The sequence below is a fragment of the Saccostrea echinata genome, unplaced genomic scaffold, assembly GCF_033153115.1.
Source record: "Saccostrea echinata isolate AGI-Se365-2 ecotype Australia unplaced genomic scaffold, CSIRO_AGI_Sech_v1 ptg000009l, whole genome shotgun sequence".
Taxonomy (NCBI): domain Eukaryota; kingdom Metazoa; phylum Mollusca; class Bivalvia; order Ostreida; family Ostreidae; genus Saccostrea; species Saccostrea echinata.
In genome coordinates, this window is record NW_026889758.1 from 36660264 (window position 1) to 36687883 (window position 27620).

General features: G+C 32.1%; 1 protein-coding gene and 1 pseudogene across 4 annotated transcripts in view; one reads left to right on the forward strand and one right to left on the reverse strand.

Annotated features, from left to right (window-relative positions):
- Positions 1-4698: 4698 nt before the first annotated feature.
- On the forward strand, positions 4699-6118 carry LOC133182691 (uncharacterized; annotated as a pseudogene).
- A 4301-nt stretch (positions 6119-10419) lies between these two features.
- LOC133182313 (sodium channel protein para-like) overlaps positions 10420-27620 on the reverse strand; it is a 70457-nt gene continuing 53256 nt past the window's right edge. For 2 of the 4 annotated variants that reach the window (XM_061317106.1, XM_061317102.1), the window contains 15 exons: positions 26980-27318; positions 26599-26720; positions 25740-25936; positions 25068-25100; positions 24424-24455; positions 23814-24158; positions 23561-23734; positions 23112-23234; positions 22745-23008; positions 21412-21465; positions 20936-21073; positions 19216-19323; positions 16936-17206; positions 15088-15099; positions 10420-13952 (listed from right to left, as the gene is read on the reverse strand). In XM_061317106.1, the coding sequence (XP_061173090.1) occupies positions 12718-13952; positions 15088-15099; positions 16936-17206; positions 19216-19323; positions 20936-21073; positions 21412-21465; positions 22745-23008; positions 23112-23234; positions 23561-23734; positions 23814-24158; positions 24424-24455; positions 25068-25100; positions 25740-25936; positions 26599-26720; positions 26980-27318 (3447 nt within the window). In that variant the 3' untranslated portion in view covers positions 10420-12717. Of the gene's footprint in view, positions 13953-15087; positions 15100-16935; positions 17207-18556; positions 18665-19215; positions 19324-20935; positions 21074-21411; positions 21466-22744; positions 23009-23111; positions 23235-23560; positions 23735-23813; positions 24159-24423; positions 24456-25067; positions 25101-25739; positions 25937-26598; positions 26721-26979; positions 27319-27620 lie in introns of all 4 variants that reach the window. The other 2 variants (XM_061317105.1, XM_061317103.1) reach the window with 1 other exon arrangement.

Genomic DNA, 27620 nt, shown 5'->3' on the forward strand with positions numbered 1-27620 from the left:
TAAGATAACATTCCATTCTTTAAATTGCTATGGCATATCATCCAATGTGAAGATTATGTGTAAATAATGTAATCTGGAACCTACATTTTGTATATTGCAGATGAAGACTTGCAACTTACTAACAAATAAACATATCTGCTTGTTAGTTATTCTTCAGATACCTCACTTTTTATAAATGCTCTTTATTTCTATAAATGATACAAGCTGTGATTCGAGATCAGGTGACGTAAACAATCCTGACTTTTGATAGCATGATAGGCTAAGGGTTTGTGAGAAGAATAGCAGACCAGAATCCTTTGCCTGCAAAGATGACCAAATGCATGTCACATAAATTTGATGAATGAAAGGATTGTAATGCAAAAGCCACTTATTTGAAAAAGAGATTCCAAGTTCCATCCATTGTCCATCTCATGAGGTTTCTTCATGCTTATCACATTACCATATGATATTTACCATGTTATTTTAATAAAGTGTGTCACTAAGGTTGAATTACTTGCAATCGCATCTTACAAATTTTATTTCAGTTCACATGTTTTAGATATATTTTTGGAATGGCAACCAAGATATGCAAAATGAAAAAAAGATTAATTCATTTTTTCAAATTTCTCTCAGGATTTTGTTGTTCACAACTTTTTACATCAACTATAAGATGATATATCCATATTGATTGCAGCTTTTCAAAATTGATATATACATGCAATTTAAGGCAGAATTCTGTACTGATCTGACCTTGACCCCACTAAGAACAGAAGTGTCAAGGTCAATACTCAATTTCATAATGTTCTTAACATTATTTTGGCCCATATCTTACTTACAATAACGTGGAATACACACAAAGTGTCTAGATTGAGCGATAACATACATACAATGTATACAGCCAAAAAATTGAAAATGTTGTTGCTTAGCAACCACTTAAAGGTCATTAAACAAATATTTGAACTAAAATGGTGTATTGATATTGCAGTTCTGATGCTTTCTTGAGAGTATATTCAGAATTTTCTATTTCAGCATCCATTGTGTAAAAAATTTGAGCAAGAATATTGAAAAGTGTTGAAAAAGTTGATGAAATTTTGCACTTATTTGACCTTTGACCTCCTAAAAATAGTTCTAATGAGATCAAACTTTAAGACAATTTATCTGCTGTATGTCCCTTTTAATTTTTAGACCTCATATTTGACTTTAAAATGTGCTGGAATGCATAAATGTGTCTAGGATGAGCAAAAACCGAAAATTGCTGACCGAAAATTGAAAAATACCCCGTTGCTAAGCAACCCGTTTTAAGTCATTATATGCAGAATTGAAAAAAAGTTTATGTGATTCATGTAGTACAGTACAATGCTCTTTTGTGAGTATATGCCAAATTTCCTATTTCAACATACATCATTGTAAATTTTTAGCTTGAAAATTTAACTGTATCGAAAAATTTGATAAAATTTTGCACTTATTTGACCTTTGACTCCATTTCTACTAATAAGGTCAGTCGTTGGGTATCTGAATAGTCATGAAATATCATCTCTATGAAATTCCCTACAAAATGGTATGCATTATGCCTAGCTTTCTTCTTGGATAAAAGGGTTAGAAATAATTTGATAATGCTATGTCAAAAGGTCTCCAAAATCACGTAAAACGCGCCGGTAGAGAAAGGGTTAAGTTGGACAGCATTTACTTGTGAATTAAAAAAGTCACTTGATTGTTCATAAAATCTTCAAAAATTTCCGAAGGAAAAAGAGAATTGAAACCGTGTGTATGATAAAAAACATATAGGATTATCAAATAGTCTCTAGTCAGTTTAATTGCAGTTTCTTTTAGATAACTCCTATTACTGCTCAAGCCAATTTAATCACGCTCAAAGGCAACTTTTTAACTCATTTTCACTTAATTCCACCTATATGGTTTAAAACAGTGTCAATAATTGAAATCAGTGTCATGTCAATTAGACACTGCACACTAATAAGATTTCAGGGAGTGTTCTCAGCTTTTGGGTATTTAGGTAGAGCACTCAAAGAGTAAGCAAAAGGTGGTGAATTTCAAAATCAGAAGATAATTAATGCAATATTCATGAAACAGAAAGATTACTTTGTAGATAAAATATAGGCCAAGTTTCCATTTTTTTTTTTATTTCCTTAAGCCGATTGGCTCATCAGAGTAATAAGTACATGTAAGTCATACATAGAGAGTAAACGTAAAAATACATGCATGAAAATAGCGTTATACATCAATTTTGTTTTTTCTTAACAATGTGGCAGCATTAAAAAATTTGCCCAAATTTAAAATATATTTAGCATTATTAGGCCGGTGCAATTCGCACCAATAAAGGGTTATCAACTTATGTATACACCATGAATTATTTTTAAATACCTGTTTAAAGAAAAATACATTAAGTTCCAGAATTACAGTTTAAATTCATTTAGATTTTTATATGCAGAAAAATTTAGTATTTTGCTTATATTATATATATATTCGTGTTCGAGCTGGTTGTCTTACATTACCTTTGTTTACATTTTATAGCAGTTGACGTGAATTTGTGTTTGTTTGTATACTGTACTGACCTCTGCAACAGTTTTCTTCCTTTCCTGCCGTTGAAGAAGTTAGCTGTTATAGTTTTGTAGCTACCGAGTGTTTTACAATATCTTTGTAGCATACGTCCGTCTACACAGGTGACAACTGATTACACTGAACAGCGACTAAGTGAACGGCTTATATAGGGGCCCTCATAGAACGGCTGAATAAAAGAATATGGCGGACAAATTCCTTTTACGATTCGTGTTCAGCTTTAACTTAAGAATATATTATTAGAATATAGGATTTCCATTGTATGGTATCAAATGTTACATGGTAGGAATGGGGATATCCGGAGCAGGTGGTGAAAGGTTCATGTTCAATTTTAAACAAACACACACAAACATTACTTACTCACACATTTTTATTGATAAGGAAATTAAAATTTAAAAAAAAAACTCATGGAAAAAAACTTTCTCCGTTCAGGCGCTTAAACAAACTAGCACTTTACATGATAAGGCGCTATACCGAAACAAGAGTGTTCCAAGGAACGCATATGTCGCCTGCAATAGCATCATTATAGTTATAAATAAATTTGTTTCCTCATGCTGCACAATCTCACCTCAGCTCTGTTTTTGCTGAGTTATGATTAATGAAATCAACACCAATGTTGAGATGAAATATGTCATTTATTAAAAATGACGAAAATAAGAAAAATATATACATGTACATATCATGATAGGGGATCAGACCAAAAGGTATTTGCACAATACATATCAAAATACCGATACCCTAAATTTACAAATAAACAATATAGGCAAAAAATATATAATAAAAAAAACATTTAAGTATACATGAAAAACATGGCACATCAAAAATAAAAATGCCATTAAAATTAACATGTATATAAATGCAAGTAAGGTAGGAAAAGCTGGGGTGGTGGTGAGTGCGCCAAATTTTTTGCTCTCATCAATAGCATCAATGATTATGACCCAACACTGACTGGTCAGTTACGACAGCATCAAAACACGTGACCATGATGGACATTTTTGATTGGCTTTTAGCATACAAAGGTGTAAGTTTTGACCATGGAAAATTTTGGAGTTGCGTAACAAGCAGCTGAAACTAAAGAAATGGGGGGAAATGCATAACATGGCACCTGACACCAGCAAGGCCTGGGAGAAATCCAGCAAATGAAGAAAAATAAAAGACAGCATATTTACTTACTTACATTTAGACACAAAGAAAATTAAAACAGCATTCAACACCTTTTAGTAAATTCCATATGGAAAATTGAAATTGCTTGTTTTTCAGAGATGTCAAATATGAAGTCATAATTAGTTTAACTGATAATTATTTTTCGTATTTTTGTTCTCAAAATTTTTTTTATGCCTTTGTGGAATATGGTATAAAACTTTTATATGTTTCTGTTTGGATAAAAAACAAAATAAGGGAAGTGAATGGTTGCATGATTTCGGAAACACACTGTAGTTGTATACCTATCAGATATCTTTGATGCTCTCAGAACACTGCCAGTACAGCTTTCCTTCACTGTGGTCATTAACCTACATATATAAAATGAATATATTAAAAATAATGAAACATATATGAAATTCTCAAAAAGAGCACCATTCGTTGGAATTTTTGTGTTACTTGTTCAGGTTCACTTTTATTAATCCACTTCATTTCTTTTTCTAAATATTAATGAGAGAGATTATGAAAATTCACTTCTTGGTTTCTAAATGCATTAAGAACCCTCTATACACTTCACACTAAAGAGTTCTAATTCCATGGTATTTTTATGCAGTTAGAGTGATCTGCTCTTAAATTAAAATTTAATAAATAAAAATCTAAATTTATTACTCAGTTTGTATAGTCTTTGAATATTTGGGGGAGGGGGGGGGGGGTGGCAGGTGCCCTATATTGATAATTAAATATCTTTTAGATACACTCAATACTTACAAGTATATTTTGATTTGATAATTTAAAATTTCTCAGAGCCCCCCCCCCCCCGAAAAAAAATTGCTGTATAGAGGGTCTTCAAATACAATATACATGTAATGTAATTAAAAAGACATTGATATCATTAATAGAACATAATCTAGTATTACATGTTTAATAATATTTCATGTATTTATACTAAAACATTATTCCCCCTATGCACTTAACTCATACTGTTTTAACAAATCTACAGGAGAGATGGTAGAGTTCAGAAGTGTGGAAGATGGGGATGCTAGGCAACTCAGGTCATGTGAAGCCCTCGACATTTTACATGTACCTTAAACTGAATGCCAAAGTTTTCCTGATGGTTAATTTGACAGACAACTTAGTAAACGGAAGTAGAGAAGTAGTTAAAGATTTCTCAAGTGAAACTGTAACTGTTTTATTTGAATCCGTAGGAGCAGCAGTTACAAAAAAACCACCTGTTCACAGTGTATGATATTAATTTAAAACAAGATATTGCCTCACAAAAAACAAATTCCGTTAAAGCTGGCATATGCATTCACGCGGTACATAAGGCTGCACAGGGATTGACACTGGAGAATGTTGAGGTGGACTGCCGGATCATGAATTTTCCTGGTCAGCTTGGAGTACATGTAGCTGTGAGAAAAGCAGTGAGTATAGAGGGTTGAGGGTAATTAACTATGGGAAACGTCATGTACAGAAACAACCAGAATGGATAGAAAAATTTTATTCAGCTGAAAGTAAGCCATTTTTGCCTGGTATAGAGTGCTGTAGGCAAGAAATTAAAGTTCTTGATATTTCTAACATCCTCTTAATAGACCCACTGAATTAACTTCAGATTCATCGGATTCCGATCCATTTGATGATGAAGGAGATGAAGAAATTTTGAAACTTATACTAGTTGACCAAGTGACACAAATCTTCAGATGGATGAAATGTTTGATTTGCCTATTGATTTTAATTTAGTAAGTCTTACTGAGTCGTGGATGTACAAAAGCTGAACGAAGATCCTCCATATTTACTCACAAACAGTGATAGAACCATAGAATTCAGTAAAGTCTTGTGGAGTATGATGATCAAAAAATCTCGGAAATTTTTCCAGAGGGAAGTAAGAGTGTGAAGAATAAACATATTACAAATTTTCAAAAGGCAGTATCACAGTTCCTAGCAACAGAAACAAACAAAGATATTTGATAGCATACAACATTGTAGAAGAACTGCGAAAGAGAGTAATTCAAGAAAGAACAAAGGGTATTATTCAGAAGAGTAAAGATTCCATCCAAGACGGAAAACATTACAAGTCCTCTAATGCAGGGAGAACTAAAATCAGATATATATCAGGATGGTGCATTGGCTCATTTAAAAACAGCAAGAGAAAATATATTAGAAGAAATTTATATAAACAGAATAATAGAAAGCGAATAAATTTACTGGGTGAGGAAATAAGATGCCTAGAGGAATTAGTTGTGACAGAGGAGGAAACAATGGGAAAACCCCACCACAGAAATCACTTCTCTAATGGACATTCAGAGAAAGCAAAATGCACGTCATGGACTTACTAATGTGACGGATGACTGAATTCTTTGTTGAATTGGATATTAAGAAAATCAAAGATCTTGAAACACTTCACAACCTGAACTTATACATGAGTTAACATTTATGCTTTTATATTTTTTATATGGTATATACCGATCCCGATGCAATTTCATAGTATTTAAGTTCCTTTTGCGTGGTAACTGTATATCATACTCTTCAAAAGTGCAGCAAAATTCAGAATACAATAGATAAATTAACTAGTATTTTGGAGGAAAAAAATGGTCAAAGGTCTAGGTCAAGTGGACGTAACGCTGATATTTTTATGTCTTATGACAAACATAGCTAAATAGCACAAACCTACTTATCAATGGTCCAAAAATATTCTTTATATCGACAGTGTGAACTATTTTGAAAAGTAGGTCAAAGTTCAAGTTGAAAGGTCACAAGGTCGGTAACCATTATATTTTACAAAAGTCATATTGCCAAGCAATACATAACAAAATATATAATATGTATAAATCCACACCTCCTACAGCTCTCAAAATATAAGGTGTAACAGACAGACAGACGCCGGGTCAAGTGATTCCTAAGTGTCGCTCTCTTCCACAGGCGGCAAAAAGACTTTCATTTTTTGGAAGGTATAGTAACTTTGATACAAAATGTAGATAGCTTAAAGCATACATGATTTTCATAGTAAGTATAGAATAGTACAAATTCAATTTAGGGTATTTTACATGTACAATTAAAACCTAAAAATTTTGAGGGTAAGGGTTCTGAATCTTATGACCCCTTTCAGTTGATAAAAGATGATCTCTCGTGTGTCCAGTGGTCCGTGTTTTGCCCTGTTCACGATTCATATTGTTTATAGGATTTTTGAGATCGATCACTGTTCGTAATCTTCAACCTTTTTTAACGTTTGAAAACTAAAATACAAATCAGCTCCTAAAAAAGCAAACATTGCGAATACTTGATTTTGTTAAAATGAGCAATTACAGGACAGATGAAAAGAAGAAAAATGGTCCTTACTATTTTTTTTTTATTATTGTACCTTACTTTAAATCATTGATAAGTTCATAGGAGGTAACTGTTAATGTTTTTACTCTAGCGATTTTGAATATTTTGATGTAACTGTTCTTTGCGTTCACAGGTGCAAATACAGCACGAAACAAAGGGATTTTGACATCCCTTTATCTTAATTAAATTTTCTAAAATTTCAGTTTAAAGAAAGAATATCTTCAACCTCCACCAATAGGTTATAAATAACATAGCAGCGAGCAAGGCTATGCTTGCAGATAGCTATATTATAAGGGTCATTATTTGAAAAATAGGAATATGGACTATTATGACACAGCCATTGAATTACAAAGTCATTCATATTATTTTAAGGATGAGCTCACCGTTTTCAGTAGACTGCCAGTGATACAAAAATGAAGAAGATTATATGAACAATACATATATGTTGTGGTTTCAGTTGACAAGGCTTGTACCAATAAAGTCTTTGTAAGGCTCATTACATCAAATGCATTTTAGAAGAACTTGTCATTAATTTCACATTAGGTAATCCAAATTATATTTGTAGTTCTCTTTCAGAGGAAAAAAATGTTCAAAATCACATTCTGTTTGAAATTCTTTCAACATTCAGGTCTATTGAATTACCGTCCTTATAGTGGATTCCAAAACTTCATAAAAACCTTTACAGATCTACCAATGCCTTATTTTTACTCCTCACAAAATATAATATATTATATACTGTTTTATGGGGAAAAAAATCAGACGTAATTGCTACAAAATATTCAAGAAGTGTTGTACATCAGATGAATTCTCAAAACTCTAAAGTCAGTAGAATATTCAAAAAAAAAAACTTTTCAAACAACATTTCATACAACCACTTCTTGCGATTAATTAAAGACCATGCAGACTTTTCGACACCATAGAAATCGCTTTTTCAATAAAAATGGAACTTGAAAATTTTCATATCTTGTGATTTGTCATCGACAAAATTACGTCGTTGAAAAAGATTCTGACTATGCACACAAGTATCCTTAATTTGATATTAAAAGGGTGCTGGTATTTCTTATTGACAAATTGTAATCTTTGGAGACCAGGTTTTCCCCCAGTATTTTTGAATTCTGATGGACACTTTTTGTTCTCCTTTATTAGTCTACCTCTTTTTATATTCTTATGAAGCAGAATTAATTCAGAAACTTCTACATAGAAGAAAACTTGCTTTTAACATTCAATTTTACATACTTAGATAGATCGATGACGTTTTAACTATTAGCAAAACTATAAGCAATAGTTATTTTAATTCATATGTCGACTCGATATATCCCAGTAAACTCGGAATAAAAGACAACGAAAGCCACATCTGTTCACATTTGAATGTTATAAGGACTACAGGCGTAAACGGCCAACTAAAAACTAAACTATATAACAAACGGTATGACGAGCTTTCCCATCGTACATCCCAGGAAGAAGAAGCTATGCCATTATGTTTATTGAAAGGTAACTGAAAGTTTACTGAAGTTTACTGAAAAAGTGACTGAATGATAGATCTCCTCCATTCAGCCACCTTTCCGTGTTCATTCAGTTGACTGATCCTGATCCAGATTGATCCTGTGAACTTTTCTTAATTTACATCTATGTAGTTTTATTCCAGTATCACCGGCATATGGTATTTATGTCGCCCAAATGAGTCGATACGCAAAAACACATTCTGAATACGATCAATTTTAACAGCCTACTTATTGTTCATACGTTAATGTTACAGGGCTTTCAACTGTATCTTTTCAGAATGATTTAAAATCTAATGAAAAATGTCTTAGACTAAATTGTATCATATAAAGATGAACTTACTGAGTTTTTCCAGTTCATTTTCAACAAATAGTACCTGTAATAATTCTCTAGGAAAAATGTTGAATTTTGACGTTTGATATTTTGACGGATTTTGAATATGGATTTCTTTGCTTGATCAATACAGAGGACTCTCGGCGGGTGTGACCGGTCGGCAGGGGTTACTTACTCTTTCTGCTCACTTGATCCCCTCTCTGGTGTTTCCAGTGGTCCATGTATATATCATGTTTACGTATTGTTTACAGGATTTATAAAACTGATCAATTTTTATTATCTTCATCTCTTCATCAAATACGCTGAACTGCAATCCAACATGACTTTTCCACGACCAAAATTATACCACTGAGCATCACAAAACATTTTTTGCGTCATTTTTTATAATACATGTATAAATATAATCATGGCCGTAGGAACCGGGGGGGGGGCACGGGGGGGGGGCGTGGCCCCCCCCCCCCAATAATTTTGCCGATATATAGATTACTATAGTAAACATAGATACTATAAGCATGTGCCCCCTCAATAAAACCGTCTGATGACCTTTTTTTTTTTTTTGCTTGTCAAGGAATATTTGGTAGTTGACGACCTTTTTTTTTTTGCTTGTCAGAAAATTTTTGGTAGTGCCCCCTCAACTGTCAACTGAAAAATGTTTGGCTGTGCCCCCCCCCCCCCCCCCAAAACTGAAATTGCTTCCTACGGGCCTGATAATAATATACACGATACTGCGTTTTCTTCCTTCCTTCTTCCCTTTGTAAACTAGCATGATTTGATAATTTCTTTTTTACAATCTCACAATACTGATTGTTTACAACCTTTCTAAAGAGCCCTTGTATCTGTTCGAAGATTTGGCAATTATATACTATTATAACATGGTATTTCATGATCAGTTGCAAACTATTTTAAGAACAAGAAGTCTGTGAGCCAATGCTCACTAATAATACCCCCGCTCTGATGTAAATACACAATTTCATTTATGGACAGCCACAGGGAATAAACAGGAAGTTGACATCAAATTCGTACAAAAATAAATTCCACCATATGACATGCCTAAAAGAAGAGTGTGCTAAACTCTCAAGCATCTTCTATAAGTAGATGCTGAGAAAACTGCGACCAAAATTTGTTATGTATGGTACGGACAGACGCAAGGACAAACAGGAAGTTGACATTAGATTCGTACAAAATTGAATCCCACCATATGGCATGCCTAAACAAAGAGTGTGCTAAATTTTTATGCATCTGCGATAAGTAATTGCTGAGAAAACTGAGACCAAAAATTGCTATGTATTGTACGGACAGAAGCAAGGAAAAACAGGAAGTTGACATCAGATTCGTACAAAATTTCTCCCATTATATGGCACGTCTAAACAAAGATTGTGCTAAAATTTCAATCATCTGTGATGAGAAGTTGCTGAGAAAACTGCGACGAAAATTTGTAACGGACAAACAACGGACACACAAACACACAGACACACGAATACACAGAGAGACAGATATACAGACAGACACACAAGGGTAAAACAGTATACCCCCCTCTCCTCCGGAGCGGGGATATAATAATGACTCGCTCAGTTAAACTGTGTAATAAATTTATTTACAGAAATTTGCAAATAAAAAAGCTTATCTTATAATAATGTTCATACACAACTCTCTCCTTGTACCAAACTCATTATTGTGCATATATATATATAAAGATTGAAAATGTACGCATTTTCACCCATTCTCTAGCATGCAACAAGTTAAATTTTATAGGTATTTAAAAATTTTTAAACAGTACCATTTCGAATAGACACCTATTATTTCTTGCAAAAACAAATATGATTTGTATGATCTCACAGGTTAAAAATCTCTTTCTAATGATTGCTTTCCTTATTCCCGAAAGAGGAAGATTATACAAAAACAGTTTTAGCATTGAAAGAAAAACATTCATATTATCAAATATTTGTGGTCTGTGAGATTTTTCCCCAAAAGAAGGAAATGGTAAGATTTCCTACAGCAGAATCACCTAAACTCTAACTTACAACATGTACATTTAATATAGCAACTGCATAAAATGGATTATAATCTGGTAAAAAGCAGACACTACATAGAATTCCACATTAATTTGGCAAAGTTAAGTGCAACAAGAAAAGCCCAGTTTTCGTATAAAATATCACATGAAATCAGAGAAAACAACAAAGACCTTGTAAAGGAAAACAATATCTAAACGATTTTCAACCAATACATATTCGAAACATGTACAAAACATAATAAGGGGTTGTAGTTCAACTGCACTTTAGATGTTTTACATCATAAATTGAGAAGTTTAAAACAATTTTTATATTTGCATAAGCTATGATTATTTATCATATAAACGACATAATATCATGGTTCATATGCCATTCGAAGCTGGAATTACGATTTTAAAACAGGTACCCGTATTTATGTTAAATTCTTATCCATAGGTAGATCTCATGATCAGCGCCTTAAAACGACTAATTTATACACATACATGCATGTTGTACAATAAGATATGCTTTATCTTCCATTAAGTTGTTAATGTGTAAATACCACCTAGTTAGAATTTAATATTTCTTTGTTAAGGGTCATTGATCCCCTATTTAAAGAGAGACAACCCTCACCAAGATAAATAACATTTCTTTACAAAATTTCTTTTGAGAAAGTAATTTTTATAAAAGTTTGCCACGCAAGGTATGCTGAATTTGTTTGTATTTTAATTATGCTAAAATTTCTTTTGAAAAACGTAAGCGTTGAAGACATATTTTATATGATTGAACAAAGGGGTGATCAAGCTAAACTCCCGACTCTGGTTAATATAAATCATGAAAGCATCTAACAATTACATGTCGAAGTCATTCTTTTGAATGCAATATACTTTTATCAATTGACAAAAATGGATTCAGATACAAATTTAAAAGAATGATAAAAAATAAAGATGGTTAAAAAAAATTACAACAATACTGAATGGAATCGGGTATATTTGGTATACATGTATTATGGTTTTTTGCAAAAAAGATATGATGTAACCCATACCAAATTCATATACATATACGTATAGCTAATAATATTACAAGCACGATTACAAAAGTGTTGAGCAACAGTTACTATTAAGAGTGTATTATCACGCAGTAAAACTTTATATCACCCACTTTCAAAATTATTAACAGGTATCTCGTGTAAGGTTAGTGAAGCGGTTTGGATAGAATTAGACAGCTACTAAGATATACGGCAGTGTTTTATGCAGTGGCAACAGGTTAGGATAAATGTTTTTGTTTTTTAATATATTTTATAACTTATCAATACGGTTACAGCAAATTTATTTTATTGCATGATTTGGGAAAAACGACAATCTCTCACTCTCAGTGGTTGATACTAGTCAATGTCTACACTGTAGGCACAAAACTAATGTTTGGAAAAATTTGTTGCTTGTGATTTTTTTTGTGATACTGAGAAGAATGCATAAAGTTTCTAAACATACATCCTTTATGATTAACCAGGAATATTTCAATAATAATGGAAATTTAACATATAAGAAGATCAATTCTTGATCATGATAAACAGTGCAATATTGACAATCCAGAAAATTTCCTTAATATTAAAAATTGAACAATCATTTTTTGTACTAAATGTTTGCAATAGATTTCATTACAAAACTTGACTGATCTAGGTAACAAATAACAGAGAAAGTCATCACAAACTCTGCATTACGAAGCATTCGCAATACAGAAGTTAAATAATTGCATCCTGAAACCAATAAATAGAAAGACATGCAGTACACTTTGAGTATCTTAACGTTCTTGAGTCAGAGTCCCTTTAGTCACCGGGCCCTGCACAATTCGAATTTTCCTGCCGAATTTTGAATTCTTTTCATCACGCTACTACGTCACTGTCCGCTCGTAACTCAACTGTTCTATTTTCCGGTGACAGCATTGCTGTTTCTTCAGTAATTTCTGATTCCGGAATTTCTATATGCACATCAATTGAACTTCCAGCAGTCTGTTTATTGGAAGTATCACTCTTCAAACTTTTTGTGCTAGCAGTATCTCCATTAACTGTTGTTGCTGTGTCTTTACTGTCCTTGCTGGTTGCCATTTCACTTCCTTTGCTTGTGATCATATCACTTTCTTTACTGATTACCATATCGTATGGTGGTGGTGATGGCAAGTTGCCCCTTTCATTTCGATATCTTCTCCACGCTTTTTGGATTACTCTTGCAGCATAATGTTCCTTTTGTCTTAAAAGTGTTGAGCTAACTACTTTGTATTCAATTTTTTCTTTATCTTTCTCAACTTCATTGACATCAATTTCCCCAGGCGTGTCAGATGTTCCTAAGAAATTCTTCGTTAAAGCATCTAGAATGTCTCTACAGTACACCTTATCATCTTCGCAAATGGGAATATCCAGTTTCACAAGCATAAAATGATTCGGTTTTGGAAGTCGTAATGGTTCTTCTAAGTAGTCAACAAAATCGGACAACTGACTTAGTGGAATAAACTTTGTAGCTTCAGGATCGAATTTCTCCCATTTCTCATAGAAAAGATCAAACTCATCTGAAGTTAAGCCTTGTTGAACGTCTTCAGTAGCCTGACTGAAATTCTCTAAAATGACAGCAATGTACATGTTCACCACCACAAGGAAGCTAAGTACTAAATAGGAACATAAGTAAACCACACCTATCTTGTAATCACCACAATCTTTCCATATTGTCGTTCCATTATCGAAAGTTTGTGTTTCTGGATTGCAGTTTTCTTCGTTTGTAATCCCGGCTAGGGCACTATTCCAGCCACCAGATGTACACATTTGAAACAGATATATTATACTACGGAAGAAGGTTTCAAAGTTGAAACAGTCATCTATTCCATATAGATGTTTAACATGCATAAAGAAGCTCATCCCGAATGTTGCGTATATAAACATTACGAGAAACAGCAGTAAAGCGATATTAAACAAAGCAGGCAACGACACCGCTAGTGAAAATAGCAAAGTTCGTATTCCCTTTGCCGACTTGACTAACCGAAGAACTCTTCCCACTCTAAACACACGAACAACTCTGAGAAGAGTAGGAGAGACCAGGAATTGGTCCATGACATCACTCAGGGCCACACCTACAAAATATTATAGTCTATGTATTTTATGTATCTTTAAAGAAAATGTATCCAATTAAAACTCGATGAAACTTTTTATATATAATCAGATTAACAGAGGTTTTAGTTTCTCGAAAGTATATGTTAAGTACTTGTGTCCATTAATTGAATATACTTCATAATATATTGATTGTTTTACATGAGAATGTTAACATATAGAATTTTTTTTTCGAATAGATAAAGTAATTCACAATAAAATGCCATTGTTAAACTGATGAGAAACAAAGACAGCATTCTTTAAAGTAGTCGAAACAGTCAACAAGAACAACACTTAGTATTTAAAACAGTTAGTGATGATTGACATGCAAAAACATCATATAAAAAAAGATGCAAACATGAAATAAAGAGTAGTGCCAATAACAGGTGATTGTGCTCACTGAAAGACAATTTTCCGTAAGAGCATAATTCACACATCTCTCCCTCACACATAGATAAACCATTCAAATGTGACGGAGTAAGAATTACAGGATATTTTCTTTTAATAAGTTTTGCAATTACTATATAGTTAGTTAGTTAGTTACAACATTATCCGTTAAAAACAAATCACTATCAATTCTATCATTTGCCTGCCGACACATTTGAAATGTGTACAACGTGCCACCTCTCCTTTTGTTGGTGAATTTTATAGATAATACTGTGTTTCTTAATATAGTCGATAAGGATTAATCTGACAGAAGACTAGGAAACTCCAAAATGACTCGAAAAACATTAGAAATATAAATATTTTGAGACGATGGCTTGAATGGTTGTCTCAAAATTCCATTTCAACTGGTTTGAACTTTTTATATACTCATTTTACAAACAACTTATTGTAGATTTCTATAAACAAAATAGCATACTATAGACATACTGAAGTAAATAAAGTTAGTTGAAAAAAACTTCAATCCAAATAAAGACATGATTAGAGGGGTTTCACATATCAACACAAACTTCATCAGAACACTCGAGAGTTTGAACTGATAATCGATAACTTATTAAACAGAGTTTTTAGGTATTGAAACATATCATGATTTATATATGTTGTCAAAGTTTTGATTGGTAAGGGTAATATTATTCCATGCACCAATGGGGAGGTCACCCAGCACACTTTACTCACTGACAATCTCTCCTATATATGATAATAGAGTAAATTACCTTTAGCATAAAATAACTAATATACGGTATAATAAATGCATAGCAAAAGCATGATACATATAGCAGTGACTGTTTACATGCACAATTGAACTAATACATATATTTTTTTTTTCTCTTTTGAAGTTGGGTGTAGAAAATCATGCAAGAAATCAAAGTAAGTGCAGAGTAAAATTACAATAAGCCGTGTGTAAAATGGAGCGAATATTAAAGCAGTTTTTTAATCCGTTCGTTGGCAACAATTTGGTGGATTATTAAAAGGAAAGAAAAAAGAAGGAAAAACAAAACCATTTTGGGATACTTAAGGAACAAAAATTCATAATTCAAAATAAACACAATTGAGCTATTTCCTTAAAATATCCTATATCTATCCATGCCTAATTAAAGAAAAAAGAGGCCCATGGGCCTTGACGGTCATCTGAGTTTGTGAATTTTCTCTTGAAATGGCCATCTCAGCTCCACATGAAAACTGAACTCCAGATTCATGCCACATGAAATTTAATTTGCTGATTTTCATATTTCATAAAGCTTGATGCTCAGAAGTAAAGAAGACATCTAAAATGCGATGTATTTTCATATATATGATTGAATTTCACAATCTGGTTAAAAGTTTACGGTCATCATGCATACTGTTTGCCTGTCAGATATCCAGGAATAAGTACTATTTTCACACATTTTCAGTTATGTTTGCAAAATATGACCAACCCCCCACCCCCACCCCCCACAAAGGATCTGAACCCTGGACTCAAAAAGGAAATGATTTCACAATTGTTTGTAGAAGGCTAGCTGCTTATTATAATAATACAAACAATTTACTTTCCTGACATCCACGTTTTCAAATATGTAACGTATATGACCAACTTTGCCCCACCTTTAAGTTTTAACCCTGGACCTAGCGGACATGACTTACAAAATTATGGTAGATTATTTCTTTTTCATTATAATCAAGCAAACACTTGCCTTCTAATCAACTACAATTAAAGAAGATTTTCAAATGTGTTATATATTTTTTTTAATTTTATGATAAACTTTGCCCTACCCTGAGGCTTGTTCCCCTTGACAGAGTAGACATGACTTTCAGTTTTGCTAGCGAACGGGCTAGCTTCTTATAATCATCATGCAAAAAGTTTGCCTATCCATGAAAAAATCACTACTGTTCTCCTTCGTTCATATTTTTCGTCATTTCAAATACGTATGTACGCACATCGAAGAACATCGGGAACAGATAGCAATAGGTCACTCATGTGAACCAGGTGTACTTAACAGCATAGTTTTCAAATAGTTTTATTTTGCAATATACTAGAAATCAAAAAAAGTATATTCAGATAGAAACGTTGACAATCCACAGAATAATTTTTTTTCTTTAATCTGATTAGATTTTAGATATATGTAAATGATATTTATTTTGGATAAATAAAGATAAAAACTTCTGTGACATACATTAATAATAAATACAATAGATGGTAGTTGAATTATAAATGTTTCCTTTGGGTCCTTCTTTTCAGTAATAAGGGTAATGACAATGTAGTCAATGATTCACATTATTTTACTTTACAAACTCCTAAAAATATGTACATAGTCTCTATGAAAGTCAATTGAAAATAGGAGTTCCATTTAACAAATAGAAAAATAATTGTTGAAAACAAACTAAATAAACGATAGAAAAAAAATTAAAGACTGCAACTTTATTCTACATTCTCAATTTGCGCTCATATAATCAAAGAAGCTTTGAAAAAAAAAACTAAAACTGTGAAACCGTACAATATAAAAAGCAATGTAATGAAAGATTGTGACAAAAATACGATTTTCTTACCTAAGATAGACAACACCACTACCACAAAGTCGAAGATGTTCCAAGGAAATTTGAAGTAGTAATGTCGAAGTCCAATTAGTTTTAGAACACACTCAACAGTGAAGATGATGATAAAAGACACGTTGATGTAGTTAAGGATACTGGTGAACTGTTCCGATTGGTTATAGTGTTCGAGTGCCATAGTCAACATGTTCAGCATGATAATGATCATGATTCCAATGTCAAACTTCTGATTGGTCACAGCATCAAAGATCCAGCCCATGATTATATTCTAGTTGAAATGAAATAAAATTATGTTCAGTTATTTTTAATTAATATAAAAAAGGGTCATTTCAAAAAGATAAAATTTGCAGCTGTTATTCGAAGATGATAATTTTAAAATCATTTACGATTTTTAATTTGTCTCCTTTTGACACATCCTAAAAAAAATTCTTTCATTATAAAAAGAAAGTAGTATGTATGAAATTTAGAATCTAAAAGATGCACATTTGTACACCTCTCCTTTAAATACTGTAATCATTTTACATACACATCAAATTCATTCATATTTCCAGTCATAAGATTCTCTAATATTTTCAACAATACCACAGTCCTTGCATCAGATGTCTACATAAACATGACTATACACGTATATACAAAACATTTCAGGAATACATTTTACAATTACTTATATCATTTTTAAAGTTCAATTGTCTTAAATTATCCTTTCCATTTTTATAAAATGTTTTATCAAATAGCTATAATTATATATTATTTCATACTATATTGCATAGAAAAAGAAATTCAATTTTAAAAATGTTCTGAAATGAAAAATGCATCGTTATATAAGAAGCATATTGTTTATATTATGAAAATCATACAAAATAAAATGATAATAAACACACAACAAACATGCATATTAGATATTTGTCCAAGATATTTGTCCAATGTTTTCCAACTGTCCCTTTGAAAGAGTATCATGCTGAAAACTGATTTGTTAATTTGTTAGAATTCTAAGTGCATTTAAAAAGATATGGAGAATATTATCATTTTAAACTGACAAGATTAACCAGATAAAAATGTTGATCCACATTTCATACTGTGCCGTCCTACATTTACTAAAGGTGCGGTCTCTCTATACATACTACAGGGCTTCAATTGATTTCACATTTAATTAAATAAACTACAAATTACAATTACACTTATATGTTAGTATAGTGTTACTGTAGGGAACATTACGTATTCATCATTAAAATTGTTAATTTGAACTTCAAGGATAAGGGGAAAGAAATTTTTAAAACCTTTGACAAAAGTTTCTTTGAATATCAATAAAAATTATCTAAGGTGCAAATATTCAAATACCGTGATTTGTTTTTAATGAATGAACATTTCCTTCTATTACAGTGCTTTATTATTTATATTCAAAATTGTAAACATGTACAGATTCCTTTTATTATTTTTTTCCCAGAAATAAAATAAACAAACATGGAATTGACTCCAGAAGAAAGGAAATTTCATGACTTTTTTCATAATCACGGTATTTTAAACATGCCGTGCCCAGATGTAGATTGTTCACGTGACAATATATGCCAAGCGTTCAAATCTACAAATCGTTAATCTTGTCAGTAATATCAAAACTAACGCTTGGTCTGGGAATAGATTTCTGTGGAGATTTTGAGGACATCCGCTTCATGGCCATGTAATACTTTTTTTGGTCATCAGTCATAAACATTTCCAGGGATCCACCAGCCTGTACAAAAAGATACATTACCGTGATGTTTCTTCAGGGAAAATGCAATATCGATTCACTGCTCAGGATAGGGTTCTCGATTATACCAAAGTAATACTGTATAGCCCAAAACCACTATATATGTACAATGCTACATGTCATACGAGGGATTGTTTACACCGGGACAAGAGCAAACCATCAACGCTCGTCTTCAGTTGTCATGTTTTGTGTTCCTTAAGGAAACCCTCCTATTACCTATTATGCAGCTTTTTACATTTTATTTTATTCAAAAAATATTTATTCAGTGCAAAACAACATATGTATTCAAGTATGATGTACTTCTGCTTATGAAAAATCCCTTTACTAACAAAAAAAATCAAAAGCGTTTGTTTGGCTTGTGAAAACATGACAACGGAAGACTCTAGAAAGCAAACATCAGTTATGAACTGCTAGACATGATAAGCAATGAGCTATAAACACGCTAGAGAGACACACAAACGAGGAGAGAGTTACGCCAGTACGATGACGTCACAAGCCAATATACACGCAGTACTACTTAGAACGAAACTAACTCCTGGTCTTGGAATAGACTTCTGAGGTGATTTGGCTGCCATCCGCTTCATAGCTTTATAGTATTTCTTCTGGTCTTCTGTCATAAACATTTCTAGCGATCCTCCAGCCTAATGCAACATTTTTGTCATATTCGATATTAAAAATTGAAAATAATGGTGCTAGAAAATCATTACTTATAACAGAAATTTATTTTCAGTTTGTTCATAACTTGTCATAGCATCAGTCTGACTTATCAGCTCGATTCTTATTCGTAAAATATCAACAAGCCTGTTACAAGATCGAAAAGAACCTCCCTCCCGTTTTGTTTTGAATTAATACAATTTGCCGAAAGTTATGCGTGTTTAATAAGAATACTAATATACATAAAAAATAATACTGTATTGCAACCTGCAGTAAAAGATACATTTATGTTAAAAATATTATTATAGTCTAGGGATTCAAGAGTAATTTTGTGTGTGTTTGGTTTTGATGGCGCATGGAAAATCAGTGCTGATTTCCTCTAAGATATTATATTTTTACCACACAACGGGCTCATTTCTCGGACTGGGTAAAATTCATAAAAATTGGAGAGCATCTGAACAAAACGCTTGCACTTTCATTTATAAACATTATTCATGCGTATATAATCTTACAATCCATAAATTAGACTAAATTAGACCAACCAAAGCAAAAATTTTTGATGCCGTGACTTTCTACGTCGAAAATGACACCCTTATTCCCCCACCATCAATTTTGTTTTGAATTAATACCGCCTGCCCAAAGTTGTACATGTTTAATAAAAATTTACAGAAAAAATAATACTGCAATGCAATTACTGAGAAACAGACTAATCAGTACAATGTGGTATATACTAATTCAAATGTTCAGTCTGTGGCCGATCTTGCATATCAACTTAAACTAGTAATGTTTTATATACTATTATTTATATATTCCTATATGAAACTTTAATCTCCCTGTAGCTGTCCCACTTGGACCTATTGATCATGATTTAACGACCAGATTTCCGATTTATATTTTCATATTAATTTAATAAACTGTTGTCTTCTTGGCATCATTTAATTGCACCCCTGTTGTAGCCCTACTTCTAGTGCTAGAACTTCAACAAGACGCCTGCATATCAATTTAATTGAACAAGATATAGCCTACCTTATCTTGTTCATTTTTTTTTAAATTGTTCTTTTTATTAGGAATAAAAGAAAAATTGAACCCAAATAACAACCCATCCTGGTCTATGAAGTATAATTTGAACAACTTGAACTACACATCCATATTTAACTTTGATTTTGATGTATACGCACAAACATGGTACATTGGTGTATTTCAAATCTTCATAAATAATCCATCGTCCTTTCATTGTTCTCTAAATTACTTCTACTTTGGAAAAGACCATAACCATTCATTGAAAATTAGTTTGAATACCATTATACCGAGAAATGCTTGAGGCAAGATTGGTAGAATTTGGCCTAGTTTTTATGAAGAAGCAGTCAAAAAAAAAAACCCAAAACAAAACAATTACAGTTGTGAGAGACAGAGGACGGATGCCAAATTTCAATCAGAAATGGTTACGTGATCCTCTGGTCGGATTACCTAACTAGTAACTAGTAAAAATAATTTCCAATATTTCATATTGAACAGTAATTCTTTTTAAATTGTTATTTTTTTTTACAAAGAGTTTCACTTTCTATTTTGTGACCATTAATTTCATGATATGTGCGTTACCTTTTTCTTCTGTTGGTTGAAATTTTCGATGATGACACCAATAAACAGATTCAGAGTGAAGAATGAACCAAAAATAATAAAGAACACGAAGTACAGATACATGTACACGTTAACTTCCGGATCCGGCTGTAAATCAATCTGTAAAAAAAAAAATAATTAAACAGACTTAAAAATATCATAAATAGTTGACATTCAAAATTCAGGAATGAAATTTTCTGTGAATGCTGTGAAACGTGAAAAATAAACACTTTGTGAAATAAAATACTAACTTAACCATAATTCAAAAATATCCGATTCCTAAGAATATTTAAACTTTAAACAATTATCACTGAAAAGGAATATTGAGTCGACTTTATATATTTTAAGCCACGTGAGAGGATTTTATTTACTCTATTAATTTTGCCAATGTATTTTCACCAATATATGGACTTTCCAAAAAGTTTTGTAAAACGATGGTGACAAATTATTAAACTTACATCAGTACTGTCTATGGCATCGGTCATAACTTCAATCCAACCTTTGTAAGTAGCCTGTTAAGATCAAAATTCCACCTCCATTTATATTTTTATTTAATTCTTTAAAAAAAAAAACAGGATAAATTTCCATGTTTTATTTGTTTGTCCTACGCTAAAACTTTCGCCCTATTAACATTATTTTTAAAGGGAAAAATTAAAACTGATTTTAACCCATGACCATAGGAACCGGGCGGCTCCGATATGTAGAATACTATTGAAACATAGCTACTATGTGCCCTCAATAATAACGTTTGGTTACTCTTTTTTGGCTTGTCACGGAATTTTCTTGGTAGTCCCTCCCCCAAACTGAAATTGCTTCCTACAGGCCTGTATCTGCAGGCAATGTAAATGCAATTAAATGGACTAAATTTCCATATATCATTTTACGTTGTACACTAAAACTTTTGCCCTTTATTTTTAAAGGGAAAATTAAAACTGGTTTTATATACATGAAATGCATTAACTTTAAATTTTGAAAAAAGACTCTCGGTTTTTACAAAATAAGAAAATATTGTTTTTGTTTTCTGACACAAAAACAATTACACTTGGCAACATTTTTCCACTAAATGGTTCTTTACAACATAGATGCATTTTACTAAATACTGATACAATGTAATAAACACTATTATTATACACGTGCATCTTAGAATGGGTCTGTAATTCTGTTTTTATGTCGATAAATAAACAAAAACAAACAAATAGTATGCGTATCTTATTATCTAATTCTTAACTAGTCATTTGATTCTCAATGCAAAATTGAAACTTAGATCTTATGGAAGAAGGGGGCTTACTTCAATTTTCAATACTCTCTAAGACTATTCATACGCGAGGACCGAAAGGGGACATCTCTGGATTTTCAGTTATTAAATTCATAAAGTAAAGTACCCAAAAATGTCCTTGGAACCCATCCACCTCCCTACACACAAGCGCGCGCAAAACATATTTTACGGGTTTGAATAAGTTGTCTACGAGTCTTTTTTTTTTTTTTGGCTAGTCGAGAAATTTTCGAGTTGGATTTTATTAAAGGGTGTGGACCCCCCCCCCCCCTCCCTGGAAACAAAACTCCTGGATCGGCCATGGACGATCATATTTATGGGCATTCAAGTTTTCCTTTCTGATAGTATCTATGAAATAATTGTTTCTTGTATAGAATTGACATTTTAATGTACTTGTTCGTTTTTTCATGTAAAATATTTTTCTGAATACATAATACATCAATCATATTTAAATGTTGATAAATTTCATTAAAAAATCGCAAAATTACAAAACATCACTTTAAAATAAAAATACTCACCACTTGAAACAAAGCCAGGTAAGCCATCATTACGTTGTCGAAGTTTATCTTAGAGTTTACCCAAGTGTAATTTTTAGCAAGGCATTCCGTTTTATTAGCAGTGATATTTACAGGCAATAAAAGTCCATCCTCATCCACACACTTATAGAATTTGCCAGCGAAGAACTGTACTCCAACAATCCCAAAAATCAACCAGAATATCAAACAAACCATCATGACGTTTGCAATCGACGGTATTGCTTTGATCAAAGCATTTACAACCACCTGTAACAATATCAATTTAGTTTAAAAGATTCTTTTAATTGAAAACAAAAACTTTAAATGACCTATTTCATAATGTTCATTCAAATGGAATATAATTAAATACCCGCATCCCTTCCCACCGGGACACCGCACGGAGGGGACGCAGTGCTCTAAGAGTCCTCATTGCCTTAATTGCTGTCATTTTCTGCAAACCAAGAAGCTCGAATACCAACATCATGATAGATATCTGAAATAAATTAATTAAAGATATATTTAATATATTTAAACAACACCAAAGAATGGAGGGAGAGAAAAAAGAAGAGAAAATGAAAAGACATAAATTGTTTTTCATATTCCCTCTTACTTAGTAAAAAAAAAACAATTACTTAAACGTGTATAAAAGTAATCCTACTTGAAATTCCCAAACTATCACAGAGGTTTCTTATCAGAGCTGATTAAATGACACTGTTTAAGTAACTGTGTTTACGAAAAGTGAAACATTTACAATATATAATGTTGAATTTATATTGACATCACTGATATTTTGTTTTGTAAAAACGGAAGTACACTTACTCCAACAATTACAAAATCGAGCCAACACCAAGCATCTGTGAAGTATTTTTTGAATCCGAAGGCTGTCCATTTGATCAGCATTTCCAGTATGAATATAGCGGTAAAAAACCTGTCTGTTATCTCAAGGATCATAGCAAGAACAGGTCTTTCGGACAGATAAACGTCTTCGATTGCCTACAATGGACAAAACATAACATATGTAGAGCAGTACCATAAAAAATATCTTAGAAACATCGGAACCGGAAATACTCACGAGAGCTACACTACTGGCAAGAATCATGGTTATAATAAAGGTCTCGAAGTATTTGTGTTCCACCAGGGCATAGGCTAGACACCGTATTTTCCAGAACCTCTTTCCTATTTTGGTGTTCTCAAACCGGATGCAGCATGGACACTTTCGTCGGCATATTTTGCAAAAACAGTCGTCAGGGTAATTTGCATATGTGACCTTCACCTCGTTAATCTCTGGTTCACCCTCCGCATCCACCTTGGTTAAGCTCAGTTTTGTGTCATCATCGGACATGGAGTTTCTGCTGTTGGAACTAAGAGATTCTCGTTGACTAGTTCGACTGTTTGGTCGCGTGCTGTCGTCCATTTTCTGTATAATATAAGCTAGTGCCTTATTTTTTTTTTAATTCAGCGCATCTTAAACTGGGGGGTCTTTTATAAGAATTGACTTATTAGGCATATGCCGCTTCCTTTTGACTTATCGCTTTATATGACAATAAATTATTTAAATCTAAAGATAGTTAAATCAAATAAGCACTAGAACGAAAGATTGAGTTATGAAAGGTCATATGTGCAACATCGGCATTTTATTCTGTTTATTCTTTAAAAAGTACCAAAAAATCCACTATACATACCTTTTCGTCTTCCAACACATCTGTTGATTTCTCTGGAAAAAAAAGTTTTTCCGTAAGTTTCATTGAGCTACCTTTATTAGTCAATCAGGATTCTGCAGATTCATATATTCATTCCTTTCATTTTTTATATCTTCATGTTCTTTCCTATATCGTTTATTTTTTTTCTACTATCCAATTTCTTTTCTTCTTTGTTATTTTCCTTCTTCAGAAAGGCAGGTACTTTAATCACAACAATTAAAAATTGAAAATAATAAATTTTTCAAGACATAAAGTTTTATATCAATGAATACATCTGAATTGTACATTCAGATTTAACACAGTGAGGAAAATGTGTGCAGATTTATTATTTGTTTTACAGAATGAATACCACATATATACTTGAAATGTTAAAAAACAAAATTAGTTAGTTTCCCCTATTTTCTAGGTAAAATATATAGTAAAAGACAACCTCTACTCCAAAATATGTATAAAGGACAATAACTTTTTTTTAATTTACTTTAAAAAACGCTAAGCTCATTAAAAATATATTTCCTCGAAATTAACATTCAAAGCTGTTTAAGAAATACATGTAAATGCTTATTCAAGGTCAAAATGCATAATACGAACAACATAAAATAATGAAGGTAAAAGAAAAAGAAAATTACCGGGTGAGTGATTTTCCACTAGTACTAGTTCTCCTGATTAAGAACATAAAAGGGAAAATAAAATTATTTTACAATTGATACAGAACACAGTGATTTTAATGTTAACTTAGAAAAAAAGCAATCAATGTGCCATACCAATACAAGACAGAAATAAAGGATACACCTAGTCATGTCATTGTTTTTTTTTTTTTTTTTTTTTTGGTTTTAAAATGAATGAAGCGAGAATCAAATTTTAATTTGCACAGTAAACTTCTTTAAAATGAATTGAAGATCTTATAAGTACATTGCATTAAATATCCCAGTGATTGTTGATCTTAAATATAAAAAAAAAACCTATCTGCTCGTAACATATGCTTCATGTACCTTAACATTTATTAATAAAATACAACTATTTTACATAATTTATTATTTAAATAGTGATAAAAAAAATTGTTAAATATTTTTGAATATGACAGAATCTGAGAAAGTTCCAAATCTTCAGTGTGAAGAGAGGTTATTATACTTTTTCCAAACGCTTTCAATTTTGTTGTTAAAACTTTTTCGTGATTTTCCTATTCCGCATATATTAGACAGAATAATAAATAATACAGAAAGGCTAAATGTCAAACGTTAATCACTTGTACCCTTGATTTCTTTCTTAACAAAAGTAAGTATGTAATGTGAAAATAAAACCTGGAAGAGTATTTTCGGCATCTTCAGTTTTAGCCTGCAATTCAATCACTGTACCATTACTGAACGTTTGTCCTCCATCAGGAAAACTATCCTTTCCATTCAGACGTGGACTTGCGTCTCTTCCGTTTGGCTTGGGTTTTGACTTCATTTTCACTTTAAGGCATACAATCACCTTTACCTTGATCCATCTTCCAAGCCTTAAACATACACAGAAATAAACACTTTGATAATATATAACCTACATATAGTTAACTGGTCGTGCGTATTCTTTTATTTAACTTATACCTTGAAGCAATATCAATAAAATCAATTGAGAAAGTTGCATCTGCATGTAATCGATTGTATCTTTTTTTTCAAACAGCGCGTGCCTAGAATGATTCTCAAAATTTAATTAAATCCTTAAGGCTTAATTCGATTCCCCGTAATATTTATTAATTTTTTTCCCGTCTCAGGCCTTCAATTTTATTAAAATCAATATACAGTTGTTTTTATCCGTTGATATATTACAATTAAATAAATACAAGTAAGCAATAACTTTCTTCCACTTTTCTGGGAAAGATACATAATATTTTGTAACTAGTATTACAGCCTTTACTTCTGAACTCATTGTAAAATAATATATTTTTTAGTTAATCATAGTCTTTAAAGTTTGACACCAAGTTTCAATTCAAAATTATGCTGAAAAATACTCGTAAACTTATCAATTTTATTTAGTAACAACTTTATTTCTGTTGATTTGGGGTTGAGAAGATCGTTGATCTGTAAAATAACCTTTAATATGCTACATTTGATCCGTATGATCTTGCTTTATGACTTGATTAATGACTTTTAAAAGACGGTATTGGCTATTAAACGAAACCTTGTAAATCTGCCAATGGCTTCAGACAATTTGTTGGGCTCTTTATCTTCTTCGCTCTCGCCACCACTCAGGCTTTCAGCTCCAAACGAATTCAATAGCAGAGCAAGAAATAAGTTGAGCACCTGCAGCAATATGTTACAAATTTGTTACAGATATGCTTAACACAAAATTGAAATGTAAGATTCTTTCCTTCACGAATAATTAAAATTATGTTATCTTTTTTATCAAATAAAAATTTTGTTGGAAAAGACTCTTAGTCCCACTAACTTTTATCATGAGTGGATGTAGCTTGTTTTTATCTTATTGAAGAGTTTTCATAGAACAGTGTTCATTTTTTAAAAAATTTTATTTTACTCCTCAAATAAAATTCTGTAAACTTACAACAAGATTTCCTATGACATATGTAAGAAGAAAAAACGGAACACACACAGGTCCATTAGCATTTGTGCAGGCCCACATTGACTCAATCCATTCTCCACACAAGACTCGGAAGATTATCATAAAGGAGTGCAGAAAGTCCGTGAAATTCCATCTTGGCATTGCACCCTCATATGTTGACAGATAAGCGTCTCGGAACAATTGCTGTCCCATCACCGCAAAAATAAACACAACAATGGCAAGAACAAATATAAGGTTTCCCAAAGCTCCCATTGTACCGGCCACAATGCGAATCAGCATGTTTAGTGTCTGCCAAGATCGGGCAAGTTTGAACACTCGTAACTAAAATGTAAAAAAAACAATTATTTTGCTTAAGGAGGGATTCTTGTCTGGTTTCTGACTACACGAAATATTCCAAGTATATTTGCTTGTATGTCTTATATACTTAGCCATAATGTATTTAAAAGATCATATTTTTCTTTACTTATCATAATTGTACAACTTTAGATAGAAATGGTAAACTGAGTTTAAAATCCAGCAGGAACTATATTCTTTGCGCAACTGCGGCGTATGAAATATATCCTTTTCTGCCTATCAAAATCATTTACAGAACAATATATTTAGTTATTTTTTTTAAACAATCA